At 48.2% G+C, this 19775-nt stretch overlaps 1 protein-coding gene across 1 annotated transcript in view; it reads left to right on the top strand.

Moving 5' to 3' along the window:
* Positions 1-19775, top strand: part of LOC134911366 (C-X-C motif chemokine 10-like) — a 61674-nt gene that overhangs the window by 27475 nt on the left and 14424 nt on the right. The window contains exon 3 of the mRNA XM_063919614.1: positions 2912-2992. Coding sequence (XP_063775684.1) covers positions 2912-2992 — 81 coding nt within the window. The remainder of the gene's footprint in view (positions 1-2911; positions 2993-19775) is intronic.

Raw genomic sequence — 19775 nt, 5'->3', positions numbered from 1 at the left:
GTAGCCTCCATCTGGCAGCACACAGCTCCTCCCCTGTCCTGCCGCTGTCCCCGAGTCCCGCAGCCTCTGCGAGGGACTGGGAGCTCTGCTGCCGTTGCCAGCTGACAGGACTCATGTCTCCACTCCGTCCCTGAGTCCCGCCGCTTGCCTCCTGCTGCATCTGACAAGCCATGTGGAGTGCTGGTGTAGCCGGTAGCTCCCGGGCCTGATGAGTGTCTCTGTTTCCTCGGGATGCCAGATCGTGCCCCCCAGGTGAGACACACACACACTCTCTCTCTCTTACTTACTCTCACACTCTCTCTCTCTCTTATACCCCTTTTCCACTAGCTCAAAAAACACGGGTAAATGCACGGGGGCGCGCATTTACCCGTGTTTTTTGCTAGTGGACACGGCTCTCTCAGCAAGAACCCGGATCAAGTGATCCAGGAATCCTACCCGGGTAGCTTACTGGGTTGAACACGAGTTCAACCCGCTAAGCTGTGCAGTGTAAACGGAAGCCATGCCGATGCGACACGGCTCCCATTCACAGTGTATGGAAGGGCGGCACTGGGAGATCATGTGATCTCCCAGCGCCACCCCTGCCGTGTCACCAGCAGCGTCACCAACCCGGCAATATGCTGGGTTGGTGAGCGCAGTGGGAAAGGGGGCTCTGATACGGGTCGCAGCCGAGTAGCACCCGTGTCAGGCTCACGGCTGCGACCCGCATCACATAGTGGAAAAGGGGTATTACTTACCCTCACACTCTCTCTCTCATGTGTGAAAAAAGGGGGGATGCCTGCCTAATGTGTAAAAAAAAGGGGGACTGCTGATGTGATGTGTAAAAAATAAATAAATAAATAAAAAAAGGACCCTGCTGATGTAATGTGTAAAAAAAAAAGGGTTGATGCTGCTGCCTAATGTGTAAAAAATGGGTACTCTGCTGATGTAATGTGTAAAAAAGTGGACTCTGCTGCCTAATATGTAAAAAGGGGACTCCTCTTGCCTAATCTGTAAAAAGGGGACTCTGCTTGTTTAATGTGTAAAAAGGGGGATTTTGCCTGCCTAATGTGTAAAAAAGGGGACTCTGCCTTCCTAATGTGTAAAAAAAGGGGGACTCTGCTGCCAATATGTGTAAAAAAGGGGAACTGTGCTGCCGTAATGTGTAAAAAGGGGGACTCTGCTGCCGTAATGTGTAAAAAGGGGGACTCTGCTGCTGTAACGTGTAAAAAGGGGGACTCTGCTGCTGTAACGTGTAAAAAGGGGGACCCTACTGCCGTAACGTGTAAAAAGGCGGACTATACCTGCCGTACTGTGTAAAAGGGAGCTCTACCTAACGTAATGTGTAAAATGGGAGCTCTGTGGCCACGCCCCTTCCCCATGAAGCCATGCCCCTATATTTTTGGCACGCGCATTGACCCTGTTTTGTATATGGGTGGGGGCGTCGATGCGGTTTCTTGCACACAGCGCTAAAATGTCTAGTCACGGCACTGACCATAGCAATGTAATTTTCATCAAATGGTTAGTTACCATCACATCTAAAGTTTTCATGGTGGAAGCCCAGACATCATTCAATGGTGGGCTTTCAATGTCCAACCCTACGCTTGCCTGCACACACAGCTCAGGCGTGGAACTCCTAGAGGCAATGGAGACGCCTCCCAGCGGTCCTACTAACACCCTCTTGGTACCGCTCAGCCTGTGCTGCAGCAAGCAACGGTGCACCCGCCGCTACTGCTGGACTGTGGGATGGGACCCACTGGTGATTGCTAATTCTCCATGCTGCAGATTCCTGAATCTTGTGAGTCTGACCCTGAACCACTGGCTGTTGTCATACAGCGTAGCTAGAGCCCTACCGTCAGAGCGCTATCTATATAATTCAGTAAATTATATCTATGCTGTATGTATGTTTTCCCATTTTATACGGGGGGGCACCAAATTCCAACTTGCCTCTGGGCGCCTGGGATGAACATAAGCCCCTGCACAGCAAAGTACATATTTGACTTTGAAGAACAACTTTTTTTTCCATACAATGACCAGATTACTCTTTCTCTTCTATGTTATAGATATAATGAGATATGGTGTAATTATAATTTGCATTGTCCATAGATTTTAGCTTAGTGTAGTGGTCTCCAAACATAGTCCTCAAGGGGCACTAACAGTCCAGATTTTAAGTATATCCATGCTTGGTCACAGATGACTTACAGATGGGTCCACCGTTATCTTGAGTAGTTTTCTGTGCCTAGTCACAACATGATTTATTAGCATAAACCCTTCATCTATTGTTCTCAACTGCAATACCTAACAGAGAACAATACAGCAGGGGATTAAGTCATTACAGCAGGGGATTAAGTCTGACTGGCCAGTAACAGTTAATCCTATTAACAGTCAAGATAAATGTGGACCCACCACGGTCAATATGATTTAACATCTGTGCTGAGCCATGGAGAGCTTTAAAACCCGGACTGTAAGGGTGCCTTGAGGACCGAGTTTGTGAACCAAAGGCTTAGTGCAGGCTTGGATAATATGAAATATATGCATTAACAAATAATACTTAAAGTTTAAACATACTTGCCTACCTGACCCTCTCCATGAGGGAGAAAATGCTCTGTTCCTGGACTTTCCTGGTAATGTATGATTGCCATCACCTGTGGTGAGTTAGTTAATAGATAAGAAAGGTGTTTCACCACAGGTGATGGCAATCATACATTACCAGGAAAGTCCAGGAACAGAGCATTTTCTCCCTCATGGAGAGGGTCAGGTAGGCAAGTATGACTTAAAATGTGAAGAGATTTGTGGAAATACAAATGAGGCCCAGTATATACTAAACCTGTGTATTAAATGCAGTTATTTAAATTTGGTTTTACAGCTTTATGTTCATTGTAAAGAGGGAACAATTATTGCAGCTGCAGATCATTGTTATGTCATTGTTTTCCAGGGTAACCATGACAAATGATAATGTTATATGTATCGATCCAGAGGCAAAATGGTTTTCAGATATGATGCAACGTCTACTAAAGTAAGTAAAGTTACATCAATCTCTACTCACTAAATAAAACATGAGCCAATATTAGCATGAACAGGGCCGCCTGCAAACAATAGCCGTAAGTGGGATTATTTAGAAGTCATGCTCAACGTTCAGTTATAGAATATTTAAATAGCCTGCTACTTGTTTATGGGGCAAAAAGGAACAAGTGTGAGTGTGACACTAAAGGCAGAGCGCAACATGAGCAGATTGGGGATGTATTGATCAGTGGCGTGCGGTGAGGTCAGTGGCTGGTGAGGCACTTCAGCCATAATGTCCTTCGAGTACCGCCGATGAATCCTATAGCCGCCGAGCCAATGCCTGCTACTGCTACATCGCATCGCTGTCGCCTGCACCACTACACACGGAGGGATGTTCTAAGCAATCTAGTCAGATTGCTTAGAAATGAGCTGAACAGCGTCCGTGTGTACCCCCCTTAAGTTTGATCACACTCTGTGTCACATAGCAAACCCAACCTGCGTACCCTATCACTGCGTGCGCCCTGTGTGTCTGCGGACTCCCCCCCACCGGCGCACAACAGCAGCGGACTCACCCCCCCCACCCCACCCACCACCAGAGACCCACAGCAGCAGACTCCCCTCTCCCCACCACCAGAGCCCCACAGCAGCGGACTCTCCCCCCCCCTTCTCCCCACCACCAAAGACCCACAGCAGCGGACTCCCCTCTCCCCACCACCAGAGCCCCACAACAGTAGACCCCCCCCCCCACACCAAAGACCCACAGCAGCGGACTCACCCCCTCCCCACCACCAGAGTCCTACAGCAGTGAATCTCGTCGTCCCCCCTCTCCCCACCACCAAAGACCCACAGCAGCGGACTCCCCCCTCCACCACAAGAGCCCCACAGCAGCGGACTCTTCCCCCCCTCTCCCGAACCACCAAAGACCCACAGCAGCGGACTCCCCTCTCCCCACCACCAGAGCCCCACAGCAGTGGAGCCCCCCTCTCCCCACCACCAAAGACCCACAGCAGCGGACTCCCCTCTCCCCACCACCAGAGCCCCACAGCAGTGGACCCCTCCACCACCACCAGAACCCCACAGCAACGGACTCCCCCCCGCTCTCCCCACCACCAAAGACCCACAGCAGCGGACTCCCTACCCCCCCCACCAAAGACCCACAGCAGCGGGCTCCCCCCTCCCCAAAAGCAGAGCCCCAGAGCAGCGGACTCCCCCTTCCCCACCACCAGGGACCCAGATCAGCGGACTTCTCCCGCCCTCTCTCCCCACCACCAGAGCCCCACAGCATTAGTCTCCCCCCCCCCCCTCCCCACCACCGGAGTCCCGCATCAGAGGTCTTCTCCTCTCCCCCCCTTACCTTACCAGCAGCATAGGTGTTCTCCCTGCAGCACTGGCGCTGTCTGTGCGTGGATGTCGGCTGCGGACGTCCCTGGGAGGGGGAGCAGGACCTCCGCTGCTCTCCTTGTGATACGGCCACGGCGGCTTTAAACCCCGGCGGGGGAGCGCAGCGGGGAGGGAGGGGAATTAAAGGCCGCCGCTGGTAAGCTCGGGGGGCAGGGAAGGGACTGTCTCGATTCAGACTCAGCCAACCCAGGAATTGGGGGTGGTTTGGTGCTGGGCAGCCAGTCCGGCCCTGCCCACTGCCCAATCACATCAGTGTTAGTGACAGGGGTTTGCTTTCATATGTGCTGATAGCACGCCCCTGTCACAGAGGCACTCACACTAGTGCCGCTTATAGGGTTTTTTATAATGGGCTTCTACAGCCCGATGTTTGGCCCCGCCCCCCGATTCCGGACCCTACATATTGACAGCAGGAGGCACCGATGAGCGGTGCCTCCAAACACATGTAAAACTTTTTTTTTTTACATAATTTAAACAAAAGAAAGGATAAAGCAGATAATTATGACACAGAATCTGTGTCATAAGTATCTTCTTTGTATTTTCATCATTAAGGACAGGGGAGGCACTGCCTCCCCTGCCTCCCCTGACTGCACGTCCCTGGTATTGATATATGTCCTGCACTTACTGGTCTCAGGGCCTGATTCACTATGGATCACTATTGAGTCTAAGATAGTGATCCACACAAATCTGCTATTGCTAAATCGTATGTGAAGAGCCACCCAGAAAGGATAAAAGACGTCCACTGATGCATTCGCAAATCTGCGTATGCACTAGCAGAATTACATTGCATACACAAGAAATGAACACCATTGACATTTGCATCTGACCGCAGCATACTCAAATCAATGAGAATGCAGTCGCATCGTGCACCATGTTTTTGAATGTAGTGCTTGCAGATGACTTCAGACAGACACCCTGAAAACGGCCACAAACTTCATGTTACCACCCATGAGCGGTCACTTTTAGTCAATCAAAATGTGTAAATAAAACTGCATACACAAGGTTAACGCATTTTGCCTTTAGTGCACATGCGATCCATTCACAGCGCATGCACAATCTGCCAATAATTGCTCACTGTGTGGAGTCTCGCATTTGCAAATGGTAAGGAATCAGGCCCTCAGTAAACATCATAACAGATATAACAGGGGGCACAGGGTAACACATGGCACAAGGTAATACATACAGTAGCACAGGGGGTCACAGGGTAACATAGGTCACAGGGTAATGCATAGCACAGTGTAACACATGGCACAGGGGGCACAGACTAGGGATGAGCGGGTTCAGATCTCCCCTGGACTTCACGTTCCGAGTCCAGCTCAGGACTTCCTGCCAGACTCGGATCCCAGATCGAGGCAAAACTTCATCATCCCACAGTCGGATCTTGCAGGTTTTGGATTCTATATAAGGAGCCGCGTGTCGCCACCATTTCCACTCCGGACTTGGAGAGTGAGGGAGACAGACCTATGTCTGTCTGTTGGTGATGGTGTACAGGGGTGCTGCTGCCCTGTGCTCTTCTGGGGTGGTGTCCTGTGCTGTTAGGAGTGCTGCTGTCCTGTGCTGGTGTACTGTGCTGATAGGGGTGCTGCTGTCCTGTGCTGTTTGGGGTGCTGTACAGGGGTGCTGCAGTCCTGTGCTGTACAGGGGCACTATTCTGTGTGCTATAAAAATAAAAGGGCACTGTGGCCCTGTCAGGTGCTGTAAAAATACAGGGGTGCTGTGGCCCTGTTCTGTATGCTGTAAAAATACAGGGGTGCTGTAAAAATACAGGGCTGCTGTGGCCCTGTCCTGTATGCTGTAAAAATACAGGGGTGCTGTAAAAATAAAGGAACGCTGTGGCTCTGTCCTGTATGCTGTGAAAATACAGGAATGCTGTGGTCCTGTCATGTATGCTGTAAAAATACAGGGGTGCTGTGGCCATGTCCTGTATGCTGTAAAAATACAGGGGTGATGTGGCCCTGTACTGTATGCTGTAAAAATACAGGGGTGGTGTGAAAATACAGGGGTGCTGTGGCTTTGTCCTATATGCTGTAAAAATACAGGGGTGCTGTAAAAATAAAGGAACGCTGTGGCCCTGTCGGGTGCTGGAAAAATACAGGGGTGCTGAGGTCTTGTCCTCTATGCTGCAAAAATACAGGGGTGCTGTAAAAATAAAGGAACGCTGTGGCCCTTTCAGGCACTGTAAAAATAAAGGAACACTTTGGCCCTGTCCTATTTGCTGTAAAAATACAGGGGTGCTGTAAGTATAAAGGGGCACTGTTCTGTTTGCTGTAAAAATAAAGGGGCACTGTTCTGTGTGCCGTATTAATAAAGAGGTGCTGTCCTGTGAAATGGAGACCAAAAATGTGGATGAAAAAATAGTGACAGATCAGGAACCACTTCCAGTTCCTAGTACTAGTGCTGAAGCTGCTGCTGCCACCAGTCATGGCATTGACGATACAATTCCATCAATGTCATCTGCTAAGGACAATGCCCAATGTCATAGAGGGCATGTAAAATCCAAGAAGCAAAAATGAATAACCAAAAAAAAAAATTATCTAATGAGAAACGGAAAATTAGCAATATGCCATTCACAATACGAAGTGGCAAGAAAAGGCTAAGGCCTTGACCTATGTTCATGACTGGTGGTTCAGCTTCTCATGAAGATGGAAGCCCTTCTCCCTCTCGAAAAATAAAAAAAATAAAGCTTGTTAAAAGCACAGGAAAAAACAACTGTGCATTCAGAGATATCACAAATCCCCAAGGAGAGTCCTAGTGTGTCCGTGGTTGCGATGTCTAGGCCTGACCTTCACAACAGTGTATAGTAAGAGGAGGCTCCTACCATCATTTGCATGCCCCCTGCAAGTGCTGGGAGGAGCACTGCCAGTCCAGTTGCTGATATTGAGATTGAGGGTGTCACTGTAGAAGTACACCAGGATGAGGAGGATATTGGTGTACCTGGCGCTGAGGAGGAAGTGGACGATGAGGATTCTGATGGTGATGTGATTTGTTTGAATGAGGCACCAGTGGAGACAGTTGTTGGCCATGGGATAAAAAAGCCCATTGTCATGGCTAGGCAAAATACCAAAAAATTGGTGTGGAATTATTTCTCTGTGAGGATGAGAATGTAAACACTGAAGCTGGTGAGGAATCAGAGGATGAGGACGACATCTTGCCTCTGTAGAGCCAGTTTGTGCAAGGAGAGATTAATTGCTTCTTTTTTGGTGGGGGCCCAAACAAACCAATAATTTCAGCCACAGTCATGTTGCAGACCCTGTTGCAGAAACTGTTTGTAGAAGTGTGCATGTCCTGTTTATACAACATAAGGGTGGATGGGAGGGCCCAAGGACAATTCCATCTTGCACGTCTTATTTGTCTGCCACATCATTCCAGGGGAGCTGCACTATATGGGGTGCTGCCCCTCAACCCTATCAATCCTTAATTATGATTTATTAATGTTCCACATTTTGGGATTATTTACAAGATGCACATTTGTTGTACAGGGTTCTCTTCCTTTATTATGTAAATGTTTTCTCCTTAATAATTGTACAATGTCAATGATCGCGCTGAGCCCAAAAAAAAGTGGGTCCCACGCAGGGACGGATTGGGAACAAAAAACGGCCCTGGAAAAATTTGTACTAGTGGCCCCACATGGGCAGCACCAGAGGTGTAAGGTCTAGCCATGGGCCATGGCAGCAGCACCCTCCCCCCAAGACTTTCCAGATAGTGGGCACGTCTAGCATCAAGGGGGAAGTTAAAAAGAAATAAAATTAAATATTATGAGCACATTATATGATACATCTTCAGAATTTAGGAAAATATATCATTCTTTAGAAAGATATATTTTCTTGCTTATTACACCAACCGTATCCCAATCACTATTCACTTAATCTTATATGTCAGCCAAGCAGGCAGACAGAGCATACACTAGATCATCTGCAATCACAGGCTAAGTGGCAAAGTAATTTTCATATATGCAAATCTTTTTGCATCTTATTCATTATGTCTATAAAAAGGACCACATGTCCTCAAACAAAACAGGCCCCATGGGTGCGGCGGCCCACCGGGAATCTTCCCTGTAAACCTTATGGCCAATCCGCCTCTGGTCCCACGGACTCCTCACTTTTAAAAATTGGGGTCCTATCTGTCCTTTTCTTGGTCCCATCGGAATGAAGGTTCATATTAAACTTATTAATTATTCACATATAAAAACAGACTTGATTTGGACAATACAAAAGTATTGCGAGGGGGAGGAGTGGGTGACAATGCTGCTGGGCTGTGTAGCATACAGGCAGAGGCAGAACTCTGGGAGGCAACGGAGTCAGCTGCCACCGGGCTCCTGCTTTGAAGGGGGGCACCTCTCCTCCTGTTCCATGTGTTCAGCGACATTAATCAATTAAGTTAATTGACAGCAGCCGGTACCTCTTCCATAGCCGACTAGACACTACACCTTACAAATCACACCCTCTTTATTATACATAATCTGGAAGCAGACAATTTACTGATGAAGCTATTTGCTCCTATAAAGGAATCATGAGAATTCTAACTACAGTATATGAAGTTATTTCTCTGACAATTACAAGTAACTTCATATAGTTAGAATTCTCATACTTCCTATGAAAGAGCAGATATCTCCATCAATAAGGTGCATGCTTCCAGTGTAATAGGTTGAGGGTTCTAATCCTGGGTACGATACTTGCAAATTAATTGTCAGAGAAATAATCAGCATTGTGAGTGACTGAGCAGATCTATGTAGTGTGTGTAGCTTCACATAGTTAGAATCTGCAGGCTTGCTATGCAGGAGCAAGTGTGTGTGTGTGTGTGTGTGTGTGTGTGTGTGTGTGTGTGTGTATACATACACACATATATATATATATATATATATATATATATATATAGAAAACTCAGAGGGGGCACTCTCCAGACTTTTGTGAATATATCAATTCATTTTATTAATACGTTACATATTTCAGCGTGGTAGCAAGATTTTCCTCAAGCGCTTTCGGCCCTCCATGGGCCTTCCTCAGGAGGCTCTGCACATCAGATAACATGGTGGTCCCATCGGGACCAATATGACAACATATGACTTTCTAAGAGTTGCTAATGAACTATAGAATTATCATTGTCTCACTTTGATGACATCATAGGTTTTGGCGCCTTTTTCAGCCATGAGGGTATTTAGAGCCAGTCAGGCAGGACCAGCGTGACTGCTGGATGCCTGGAGTTTTGTTCCTCCGTATTGGAAGTTGTTATCTGATGTGCAGAGCCTCCTGAGGAAGGCCCATGGAGGGCCGAAAGCGCTTGAGGAAAATCTTGCTAGCACGCTGAAATATGTAACGTATTAATAAAATGAATTGATATATTCACAAAAGTCTGGAGAGTGCCCCCTCTGAGTTTTCTATATAATTTGGATACCTTGGTATTTGAGTGGACACCCCAGTGTTTGCATATCATGAAGATGTGAGTGCTACCTTTGCTTGGAGTTTTATATATATATATATATATATATATATATATACAGGGGGCACCAATATTTTCCTTGCCTCCGGGCAACTGGGACAAACTTACGCCACTGCATACAGGACACTCTGCCCCAGAGCTGCAACTAGACATTTCAGTGCCCTTTGGCAGAAAGTAAATTGGTGCTCCCACTGCCACACTTTAAACCAAGGACAGTCGAAGGCGTGACCCAAAAATGTAGGGGCGTGGCTTCATGGGGAAAGAGCATGGCCACATAACAGTACCAATTCCCATTACACCACACAGGTAGAGCACGTTATATACACATTGCACCAAGTAGAGCATGTTATACAGATTGCGCCAGGTAGAGCACGTTACACAACTTGCACCAGGTAGAGCCCGTTACACACACTGCACCAGGTAGAGCACGTTACACACATTGCACCAGGTAGAGCACGTTATACAGATTGCGCCAGTTAGAACACATTATACACACTGCACCAGGTAGGGCATGTTACACACATTGCGCCAGGTAGAGCACGTTATACAGATTGCGCTAGTTAGAACACGTTATACACACTGCACCAGGTAGAGCACGTTACACACATTGCGCCAGGTAGAGCACGTTAAACAGATTGCGCCAGGTAGAACACGTTATACAGATTGGACCAGGTAGAACACGTTATACACACTGCACCAAGTAGAACACGTTACATACATTGCGCCAGGTAGAGCACATTACACACATTGCAGCAGTTAGTGTTTTATACACTTTGCGCCAGGTAGAGCATGTTATACATGTTTTATATGGTACCAGGGAATAGGGACAGAGGTAGCAGGGAGTAGGGACAGAGAGAGGCACCAGGGGGTAGGGACAGAGGTAGCAGGGAGTAGGGACAGAGAGAGGCACCAGGGAGTAGGGACAAAGGTAGCAGGGACAGTGGTAGGCACCAGGGAGTAAGGACAGAGGTAGCAGGGAGTAGGGACAGAGAGAGGCACCAGGGGGTAGGAACAGAGGTAGCAGGGAGTAGGGACAGAGAGAGGCACCAGGGAGTAGGGACAGAGGCAGCAGGGAGTAGGGACACAGAGAGGCACCAGGGAGTAGGGACAGAGGTAGCAGGGAGTAGGGATAGAGAGAGGCACCAGGGGGTAGGGACAGAGGTAGCAAAAAGTAGGGACAGAGGTAGCAGGGAGTAGGGACAGAGGTACCAGGGGGTAGGGACAAAGGCACCAGGGGGTAGGGACAGAGGCACCAGGGAGTAGGGACAGAGGCACCAGGGAGTAGGGACAGAGGCAGGAGAGAGTGGAGTCAGAAACCTCACCACCATAACAACACCCTCCAGGGACCAGGCCCCCACCGCTCACCTGTAAAAAGAGCACTCCGGGCTGCTCCATGGACACTGCCAGCAGCAGCGGAGTCAGGCCAGTGGGGTATAGTCCGTGGATCAGCATGAGGCCACACCGCCGCCAGCCTGGAGTCAGAGGATGCGGCCAGGGGGGAGCGGAAAACGCGGAGGGGGCGGTCGCATGGGTGAGGAGGGAGAAGAGGAGAGTCAGCGGGGAGAGAGGCGGTGGGATCCAGCCGGGGGAACAGGGACCGAACTGCCCCCACCTCAGGTATATACAGCAGCGGACTCAGCCGTTAATCGTGATGGTGGGGGGGGGAGCATGCGGAGCAGAGGATGAGGGGAGGGCCGGAGATCATACTCTTCATGGTCTCCGCCTCTTCCAAGTTCCTCCCTCCGCTGTTATGGATACCGGACTGATTGACAGCACAGGACAGCACTGCGGGTCACAGCGCGTCCTGAGGGACCCGGCGTTTTTTTATTTTTGTGTCCCCACCATCAATTCTGGGGTAAAATACGCGCTATAGCGCGTTTTTGCGATCACTGAATGTAAGGGCTGCGTGGGGTTATCGCAAGACCTTGTGGTGTTAGAAGAACAGAGTTTCAGTGATCTTGCATTGCATCAGCTTTCCATTCACTGCAGCACTAGATGGACCAGGAGCTCATGTGAGACTAGTGATGTGCACCGGAAATTTTTCGGGTTTTGCGTTTTGGTTTTGGATTCGGTTCCGCGGCCGTGTTTTGGATTCGGACGCGTTTTGGCAAAACCTCACCGAAAATTTTTGTCGGATTCGGGTGTGTTTTGGATTCGGGTGTTTTTTTCAAAAACCCCTAAAAAACAGCTTAAATCAAAGAATTCGGGGGTCATTTTGATCCCATAGTATTATTAACCTCAATTACCATAATTTCCACTAATTTCCAGTCTATTCTGAACACCTCACACCTCACAATATTATTTTTAGTCCTAAAATTTGCACCGAGGTCGCTGGATGACTAAGCTAAGCGACCCAAGTGGCCGACACAAACACCTGGCCCATCTAGGAGTGGCACTGCAGTGTCAGACAGGATGGCCGATTTAAAAAATAGTCCCCAAACAGCACATGATGCAAAGAAAAAAAAGAGGCGCACCAAGGTGGCTGTTTGACTAAGCTAAGCGACACAAGTGGCCGACACAAACACCTGGCCCATCTAGGAGTGGCACTGCAGTGTCAATCAAGACAGGATGGCACTTCCAAAAAATTGTCCCCAAACAGCACATGATGCAAAGAAAAAAAGAGGCGCACCAAGGTGGCTGTGTGACTAAGCTAAGCGACACAAGTGGCCGACACAAACACCTGGCCCATCTAGGAGTGGCACTGCAGTGTCAATCAAGACAGGATGGCACTTCCAAAAAATTGTCCCCAAACAGCACATGATGCAAAGAAAAATGAAAGAAAAAAAGAGGTGCAAGATGGAATTGTCCTTGGGCCCTCCCACCCACCCTTATGTTGTATAAACAGGACATGCACACTTTAACGAACCCATCATTTCAGCGACAGGGTCTGCCACACGACTGTGACTGAAATGACTGGTTGGTTTGTGCCCCCACCAAAAAAGAAGCAATCAATCTCTCCTTGCACAAACTGGCTCTACAGAGGCAAGATGTCCACCTCATCATCATCCTCCGATTCCTCACCCCTTTCACTGTGTACATCCCCCTCCTCACAGATTATTAATTCGTCCCCACTGGAATCCACCATCTCAGGTCCCCGTGTACTTTCTGGAGGCAATTGCTGCTGGTGAATGTCTCCACGGAGGAATTGATTATAATTCATTTTGATGAACATCATCTTCTCCACATTTTCTGGAAGTAACCTCGTACGCCGATTGCTGACAAGGTGAGCGGCTGCACTAAACACTCTTTCGGAGTACACACTGGAGGGAGGGCAACTTAGGTAGAATAAAGCCAGTTTGTGCAAGGGCCTCCAAATTGCCTCTTTTTCCTGCCAGTATACGTACGGACTGTCTGACGTGTCTACTTGGATGCGGTCACTCATATAATCCTCCACCATTCTTTCAATGGTGACAGAATCATGGGGGTCATTCCGAGTTGTTCGCTCGGTAAAAATCTTCGCATCGCAGCGATTTTCCGCTTAATGCGCATGCGCAATGTCCGCACTGCGACTGCACCAAGTAAATTTGCTATGCAGTTAGGATTTTTACTCACGGCTTTTTCATCGTTCTGGCGATCGTAATGTGATTGACAGGAAATGGGTGTTACTGGGCGGAAACAGGCCGTTTTATGGGCGTGTGGGAAAAAACGCTACCGTTTCCGGAAAAAACGCAGGAGTGGCCGGAGAAACGGAGGAGTGTCTGGGCGAACGCTGGGTGTGTTTGTGACGTCAAACCAGGAACGACAAGCAGTGAAATGATCGCAGATGCCGAGTAAGTCTGGAGCTACTCAGAAACTGCTACGAGGTGTGTAATCGCAATATTGCGAATACATCGTTCGCAATTTTAAGATGCTAAGATTCACTCCCAGTAGGCAGCGGCTTAGCATGAGCAAATCTGCTAAAATCCGCTTGCGAGCGAACAACTCAGAATGACCCCCCATATGCAGTGACAGTAGACGACATGTCAGTAATCATTGGCAGGTCCTTCAGTCTGGACCAGATGTCAGCACTCGCTCCAGACTGCCCTGCATCACCGCCAGCGGGTGGGCTAGGAATTCTTAGCCTTTTCCTCGCACCCCCAGTTGCGGGAGAATGTGAAGGAGGAGATGTTGACGGGTCACGTTCCGCTTGACTTGACAATTTTCTCACCAGCAGGTCTTTGAACCTCTGCAGACTTGTGTCTGCCGGAAAGAGAGATACAACGTAGGTTTTAAATCTAGGATCGAGCACAGTGGCCAAAATGTAGTGCTCTGATTTCAACAGATTGACCACCCGTGAATCCTGGTTAAGCGAATTAAGGGCTCCATCCACAAGTCCCACATGCCTAGCGGAATCGCTCTGTTTTAGCTACTCCTTCAATGTCTCCAGCTTCTTCTGCAAAAGCCTGATGAGGGGAATGACCTGACTCAGGCTGGCAGTGTCTGAACTGACTTCACGTGTGGCAAGTTCAAAGGGTTGCAGAACCTTGCACAATGCTGAAATCAGTCTCCACTGCGCTTGAGTCAGGTGCATTCCCCCTCCTTTGCCTATATCGTGGGCAGATGTATAGGCTTGAATGGCCTTTTGCTGCTCCTCCATCCTCTGAAGCATATAGAGGGTTGAATTCCACCTCGTTACCACCTCTTGCTTCAGATGATAGCAGGGCAGGTTCAGGAATGTTTGATGGTGCTCCAGTCTTCTGTACGCGGTGCCTGAATGCCGAAAGTGGCCCGCAATTCTTGGGCCACCGACAGCATCTCTTGCACGCCCCTATCATTTTTTAAATAATTCTGCACCACCAAATTCAATGTATGTGCAAAACATGGGACATGCTGGAATTTGCCCAGATGTAATGCACGCACAATATTGCTGGCGTTGTCCGATGTCACAAATCCCCAGGAGAGTCCAATTGGGGTAAGCCATTCTGCGATGATCTTCCTCAGTTGCCGTAAGAGGTTGTCAGCTGTGTGCCTATTCTGGAAAGCGGTGATACAAAGCGTAGCCTGCCTAGGAACGAGTTGGCGTTTGCAAGATGCTGCTACTGGTGCCGCCGCTGCTGTTCTTGCTGCGGGAGGCAATACATCTACCCAGTGGGCTGTCACAGTCATATAGTCCTGATTCTGCCCTGCTCCACTTGTCCACATGTCCGTGGTTAAGTGGACATTGGGTACAACTGCATTTCTTAGGACACTGGTGAGTTTTTTTCTGAGGTCTGTGTACATTTTCGGTATCGCCTGCCTAGAGAAATGGAACCTAGATGGTATTTGGTACCGGGGACACAGTACCTCAATCAAGTCTATAGTTGCCTCTGAATTAACAATGGATACCGGAACCACGTTTCTCACCGCCCAGGCTGCCAAGGCCTGAGTTATCTACTTTGCAGCAGGATGACTGCTGTGATATTTCATCTTCCTCGCAAAGGACTGTTGGACAGTCAATTGCTTACTGGAAGTAGTACAAGTGGTCTTCCGACTTCCCCTCTTGGATGACGATCGACTCCCAGCAGCAACAACAGCAGCGCCAGCAGCAGTAGGCGTTACACTCAAGGATGCATCGGAGGAATCCCAGGCAGGAGAGGACTCGTCAGACTTGACAGTGACATGGCCTGCAGGACTATTGGCTTTCCTGGGTAAGAAGGAAATTGACACTGAGGGAGTTGGTGGTGTGGTTTGCAGGAGCTTGGTTACAAGAGGAAGGGATTTACTGGTCAGTGGACTGCTTCCGCTGTCACCCAAAGTTTTTGAACTTGTCACTGACTTATAATGAATGCGCTGCAGGTGACGTATAAGGGAGGATGTTCCGAGGTGGTTAACGTCCTTACCCCTACTTATTACAGCTTGACAAAGGCAACACACGGCTTGACACCTGTTGTCCGCATTTGTGTTGAAATAATTCCACACTGAAGAGCTGATTTTTTTTGTATTTTGACCAGGCATGTCAATGGCCATATTCCTCCCACGGACAACAGGTGTCTCCCCGGGTGCCTGACTTAAACAAACCACCTCACCATCAGAATCCTCCTTGTCAATTTCCTCCCCAGCGCCAGCAACACCCATATCCTCATCCTGGTGTACTTCAACAGTGACATCTTCAATTTGACTATCAGGAACTGGACTGCGGGTGCTCCTTCCAGCACTTGCAGGGGGCGTGCAAATGGTGGAAGGCGCAAGCTCTTCCCGTCCAGTGTTGGGAAGGTCAGGCATCGCAACCGACACAATTGGACTCTCCTTGGGGATTTGTGATTTTGAAGAACGCACAGTTCTTTGCTGTGCTTTTGCCAGCTTAAGTCTTTTCTTTTTTCTAGCGAGAGGATGAGTGCTTCCATCCTCATGTGAAGCTGAACCACTAGCCATGAACATAGGCCAGGGCCTCAGCCGTTCCTTGCCACTCCGTGTCGTAAATGGCATATTGGCAAGTTTACGCTTCTCCTCAGACGCTTTTAATTTTGATTTTTGGGTCATTTTACTGAACTTTTGTGTTTTGGATTTTACATGCTCTCTACTATGACATTGGGCATCGGCCTTGGCAGACGACGTTGATGGCATTTCATCGTCTCGGCCATGACTAGTGGCAGCAGCTTCAGCACGAGGTGAAAGTGGATCTTGATCTTTCCCTTTAACCTCCACATTTTTGTTCTCCATTTTTTAATGTGTGGAGTTATATGCTAGTATCAATAGCAATGGCCTACTACTATATTTACTGCGCAAAACTGTCTAAAATGCACCACAGGTATAGAATGTAGATGGATAGTATACTTAATGGATGACGAGTGACGACACAGAGGTAGGTACAGCAGCGGCCTACCGTACTGCTATAAGTATATACACTGCTCAAAAAAATAAAGGGAACACTAAAATAACACATCCTAGATCTGAATGAATGAAATATTCTTATTAAATACTTTGTTCTTTACATAGTTGAATGTGCTGACAACAAAATCACACAAAAATTATCAATGGAAATCACATTTATTAACCCCTTGAGGTCTGGATTTGGAGTCACACTCAAAATTAAAGTGGAAAAACACACTACAGGCTGATCCAACTTTGATGTAATGTCCTTAAAACAAGTAAAAATGAGGCTCAGTAGTGTGTGTGTCCTCCACGTGCCTGTATGACCTCCCTACAACGCCTGGGCATGCTTCTGATGAGGTGGCGGATGGTCTCCTGAGGGATCTCCTCCCAGACCTGGACTAAAGCATCCGCCAACTCCTGGACAGTCTGTGGTGGAACGTGGCATTGGTGGATGGAGCAAGACATGATGTCCCAGATGTGCTCAATTGGATTCAGGTCTGGGGAACGGGCGGGCCAGTCCATAGCATCAATGCCTTCATCTTGCAGGAACTGCTGACACACTCCAGCCACATGAGGTCTAGCATTGTCTTGCATTAGGAGGAACCCAGGGCCAACCGCACCAGCATATGGTCTCACAAGGGGTCTGAGGATCTCATCTCGGTACCTAATGGCAGTCAGGCTACCTCTGGTGAGCACATGGAGGGCTGTGCGGCCCCCCAAAGAAATGCCACCCCACACCATTACTGACCCACTGCCAAACCGATCATGCTGGAGGATGTTGCAGGCAGCAGAACGTTCTCCTTGGCGTCTCCAGACTCTGTCACGTCTGTCACATGTGCTCAGTGAGAACCTGCTTTCATCTGTGAAGAGCATAGGGCGCCAGTGGCGAATTTGCCATTCTTAGTGTTCTCTGGCAAATGCTAAACGTCCTGCACGGTGTTGGGCTGTAAGCATAACCCCCACCTGTGGACGTCGAGCCCTCATACCACCCTCATGGAGTCTGTTTCTGATCGTTTGAGTAGACACATGCACATTTGTGGGTTGCTTGAGGTCATTTTGCAGGGCTCTGGCAGTGCTCCTTCTTTTCCTCCTTGCACAAAAGTGGAGGTAGCGGTCCTGCTGCTGGGTTGTTGCCCTCCTACGGCCTCCTCCACATCTCCTGATGTACTGGCCTGTCTCCTGGTAGCGCCTCCATGCTCTGGACACTACGCTGACAGACACAGCAAACCTTCTTACCACAGCTCGCATTGATGTGCCATCCTGGATGAGCTGCACAACCTGAGCCACTTGTGTGGGTTGTAGGGAGGTCATACAGGCACGTGGAGGTCACACACACTACTGAGCCTCATTTTGACTTGTTTTAAGGACCTTACATCAAAGTTGGATCAGCCTGTAGTGTGTTTTTCCACTTTAATTTTGAGTGTGACTCCAAATCCAGAACTTCATGGGTTAATAAATGTGATTTCCATTGATAATTTTTGTGTGATTTTGTTGTCAGCACATTCAACTATGTAAAGAACAAAGTATTTAATAAGAATATTTCATTCATTCAGATCTAGGATGTGTTATTTTAGTGTTCCCTTTATTTTTTTGAGCAGTGTATATAGTATACTGGTGGACACTGTCAGCAAACTGCAAAACTGTCTAAAATGCACCACAGGTATAGAATGTAGATGGATAGTATACTTAATGGATGACGAGTGATGACACAGAGGTAGGTACAGCAGTGGCCTACTGTACTGCTATAAGTATATATATAGTATACTGGTGGACACTGTCAGCAAACTGCAAAACTGTCTAAAATGCACCACAGGTATAGAATGTAGATGGATAGTATACTTAATGGATGATGAGTGACGACACAGAGGTAGGTACAGCAGTGGCCTACCGTACTGCTATAAGTATATATATAGTATACTGGTGGACACTGTCAGCAAACTGCAAAACTGTCTAAAATGCACCACAGGTATAGAATGTAGATGGATAGTATACTTAATGGATGACGAGTGACGACACAGAGGTAGGTACAGCAGTGGCCTATCGTACTGCTATAAGTATATATATAGTATACTGGTGGACACTGTCAGCAAACTGCAAAACTGTCTAAAATGCACCACAGGTATAGAATGTAGATGGATAGTATACTTAATGGATGACGAGTCGATGACACAGAGGTAGGTACAGCAGTGCACTCTGCACTGTACTCCTCCTATATAATATTAATTATACTGGTGGTCCCCAGTCCCCACACAATAAAGCAGCACACTGAGAGCACAGATATGGAGTGTTTTTCAGGCAGACAACGTATACTGGTGGTCACTGTCAGCAAAACTCTGCACTGTACTCCTGCTATAGCTGCTCCCCAGTCCCCACAATTAAGCAGTGTGAGCACTCAGCACAGATATATTATGCAGCACACTGAGCACAGATATGGTATGGAGCGTTTTTTTCAGGCAGAGAACGGATAAAAACTGGTGGTCACTTATCAGCAAAACTCTGCACTGTACTCCTCCTAACAGCTGCTCCCCAATCCTCCCCACAAATAAGAAATAAAGTAAACCAATCAACTTCTACAATAAACGGAGAGGACGCCAGCCACGTCCTCTCCCTATCATCTCCAATGCACGAGTGAAAATGGCGGCGACGCGCGGCTGCTTATATAGAATCCGAATCTCGCGAGAATCCGACAGCGGGATGATGACGTTCGGGCGCGCTCGGGTTAGCCGAGCAAGGCGGGAAGGTTCTAACCTGCCTCGGACCCGTGTGAAAAAGGTGAAGTTCGGGGGGGTTCGGTTTCGGAGAAACCGAACCCGCTCATCACTATGTGAGACACAGTTACTGAATAAGGGCCCAGTATGGAGTCTCATGGTGGCTTGTAGCCAAGAAGCTGTCTGTCTTGCCAGGCTGAGGCATGCTGGTGGCATAGAGGTTAGCATTGCTTCCTCCCACAATCCTACTTGTAATATGAAATGAGTTTGGACTAGAGTGGTAAGCTCCACTAGGGCAGGGGCTCAATAACAAAAAAATCACTACACAGTCCTGCTTAGTACTGTACCGAACCCACCCAAACTAAACTTGCCCAATCCGGGGCTGCTGAGGAGACTCACGAGGGGCTGCTAAAACATCTAAGGGGCTGCTTTATTTAAAAATAAAATATGAATAAAATAAACAAGACACACAGGTATATTCAC

Source organism: Pseudophryne corroboree, chromosome 1 (assembly GCF_028390025.1).
Source record: "Pseudophryne corroboree isolate aPseCor3 chromosome 1, aPseCor3.hap2, whole genome shotgun sequence".
Taxonomy (NCBI): domain Eukaryota; kingdom Metazoa; phylum Chordata; class Amphibia; order Anura; family Myobatrachidae; genus Pseudophryne; species Pseudophryne corroboree.
The sequence above is the reverse complement of the archived record's forward strand: the minus strand, read 5'-3'. Positions and strand labels throughout refer to the sequence as shown.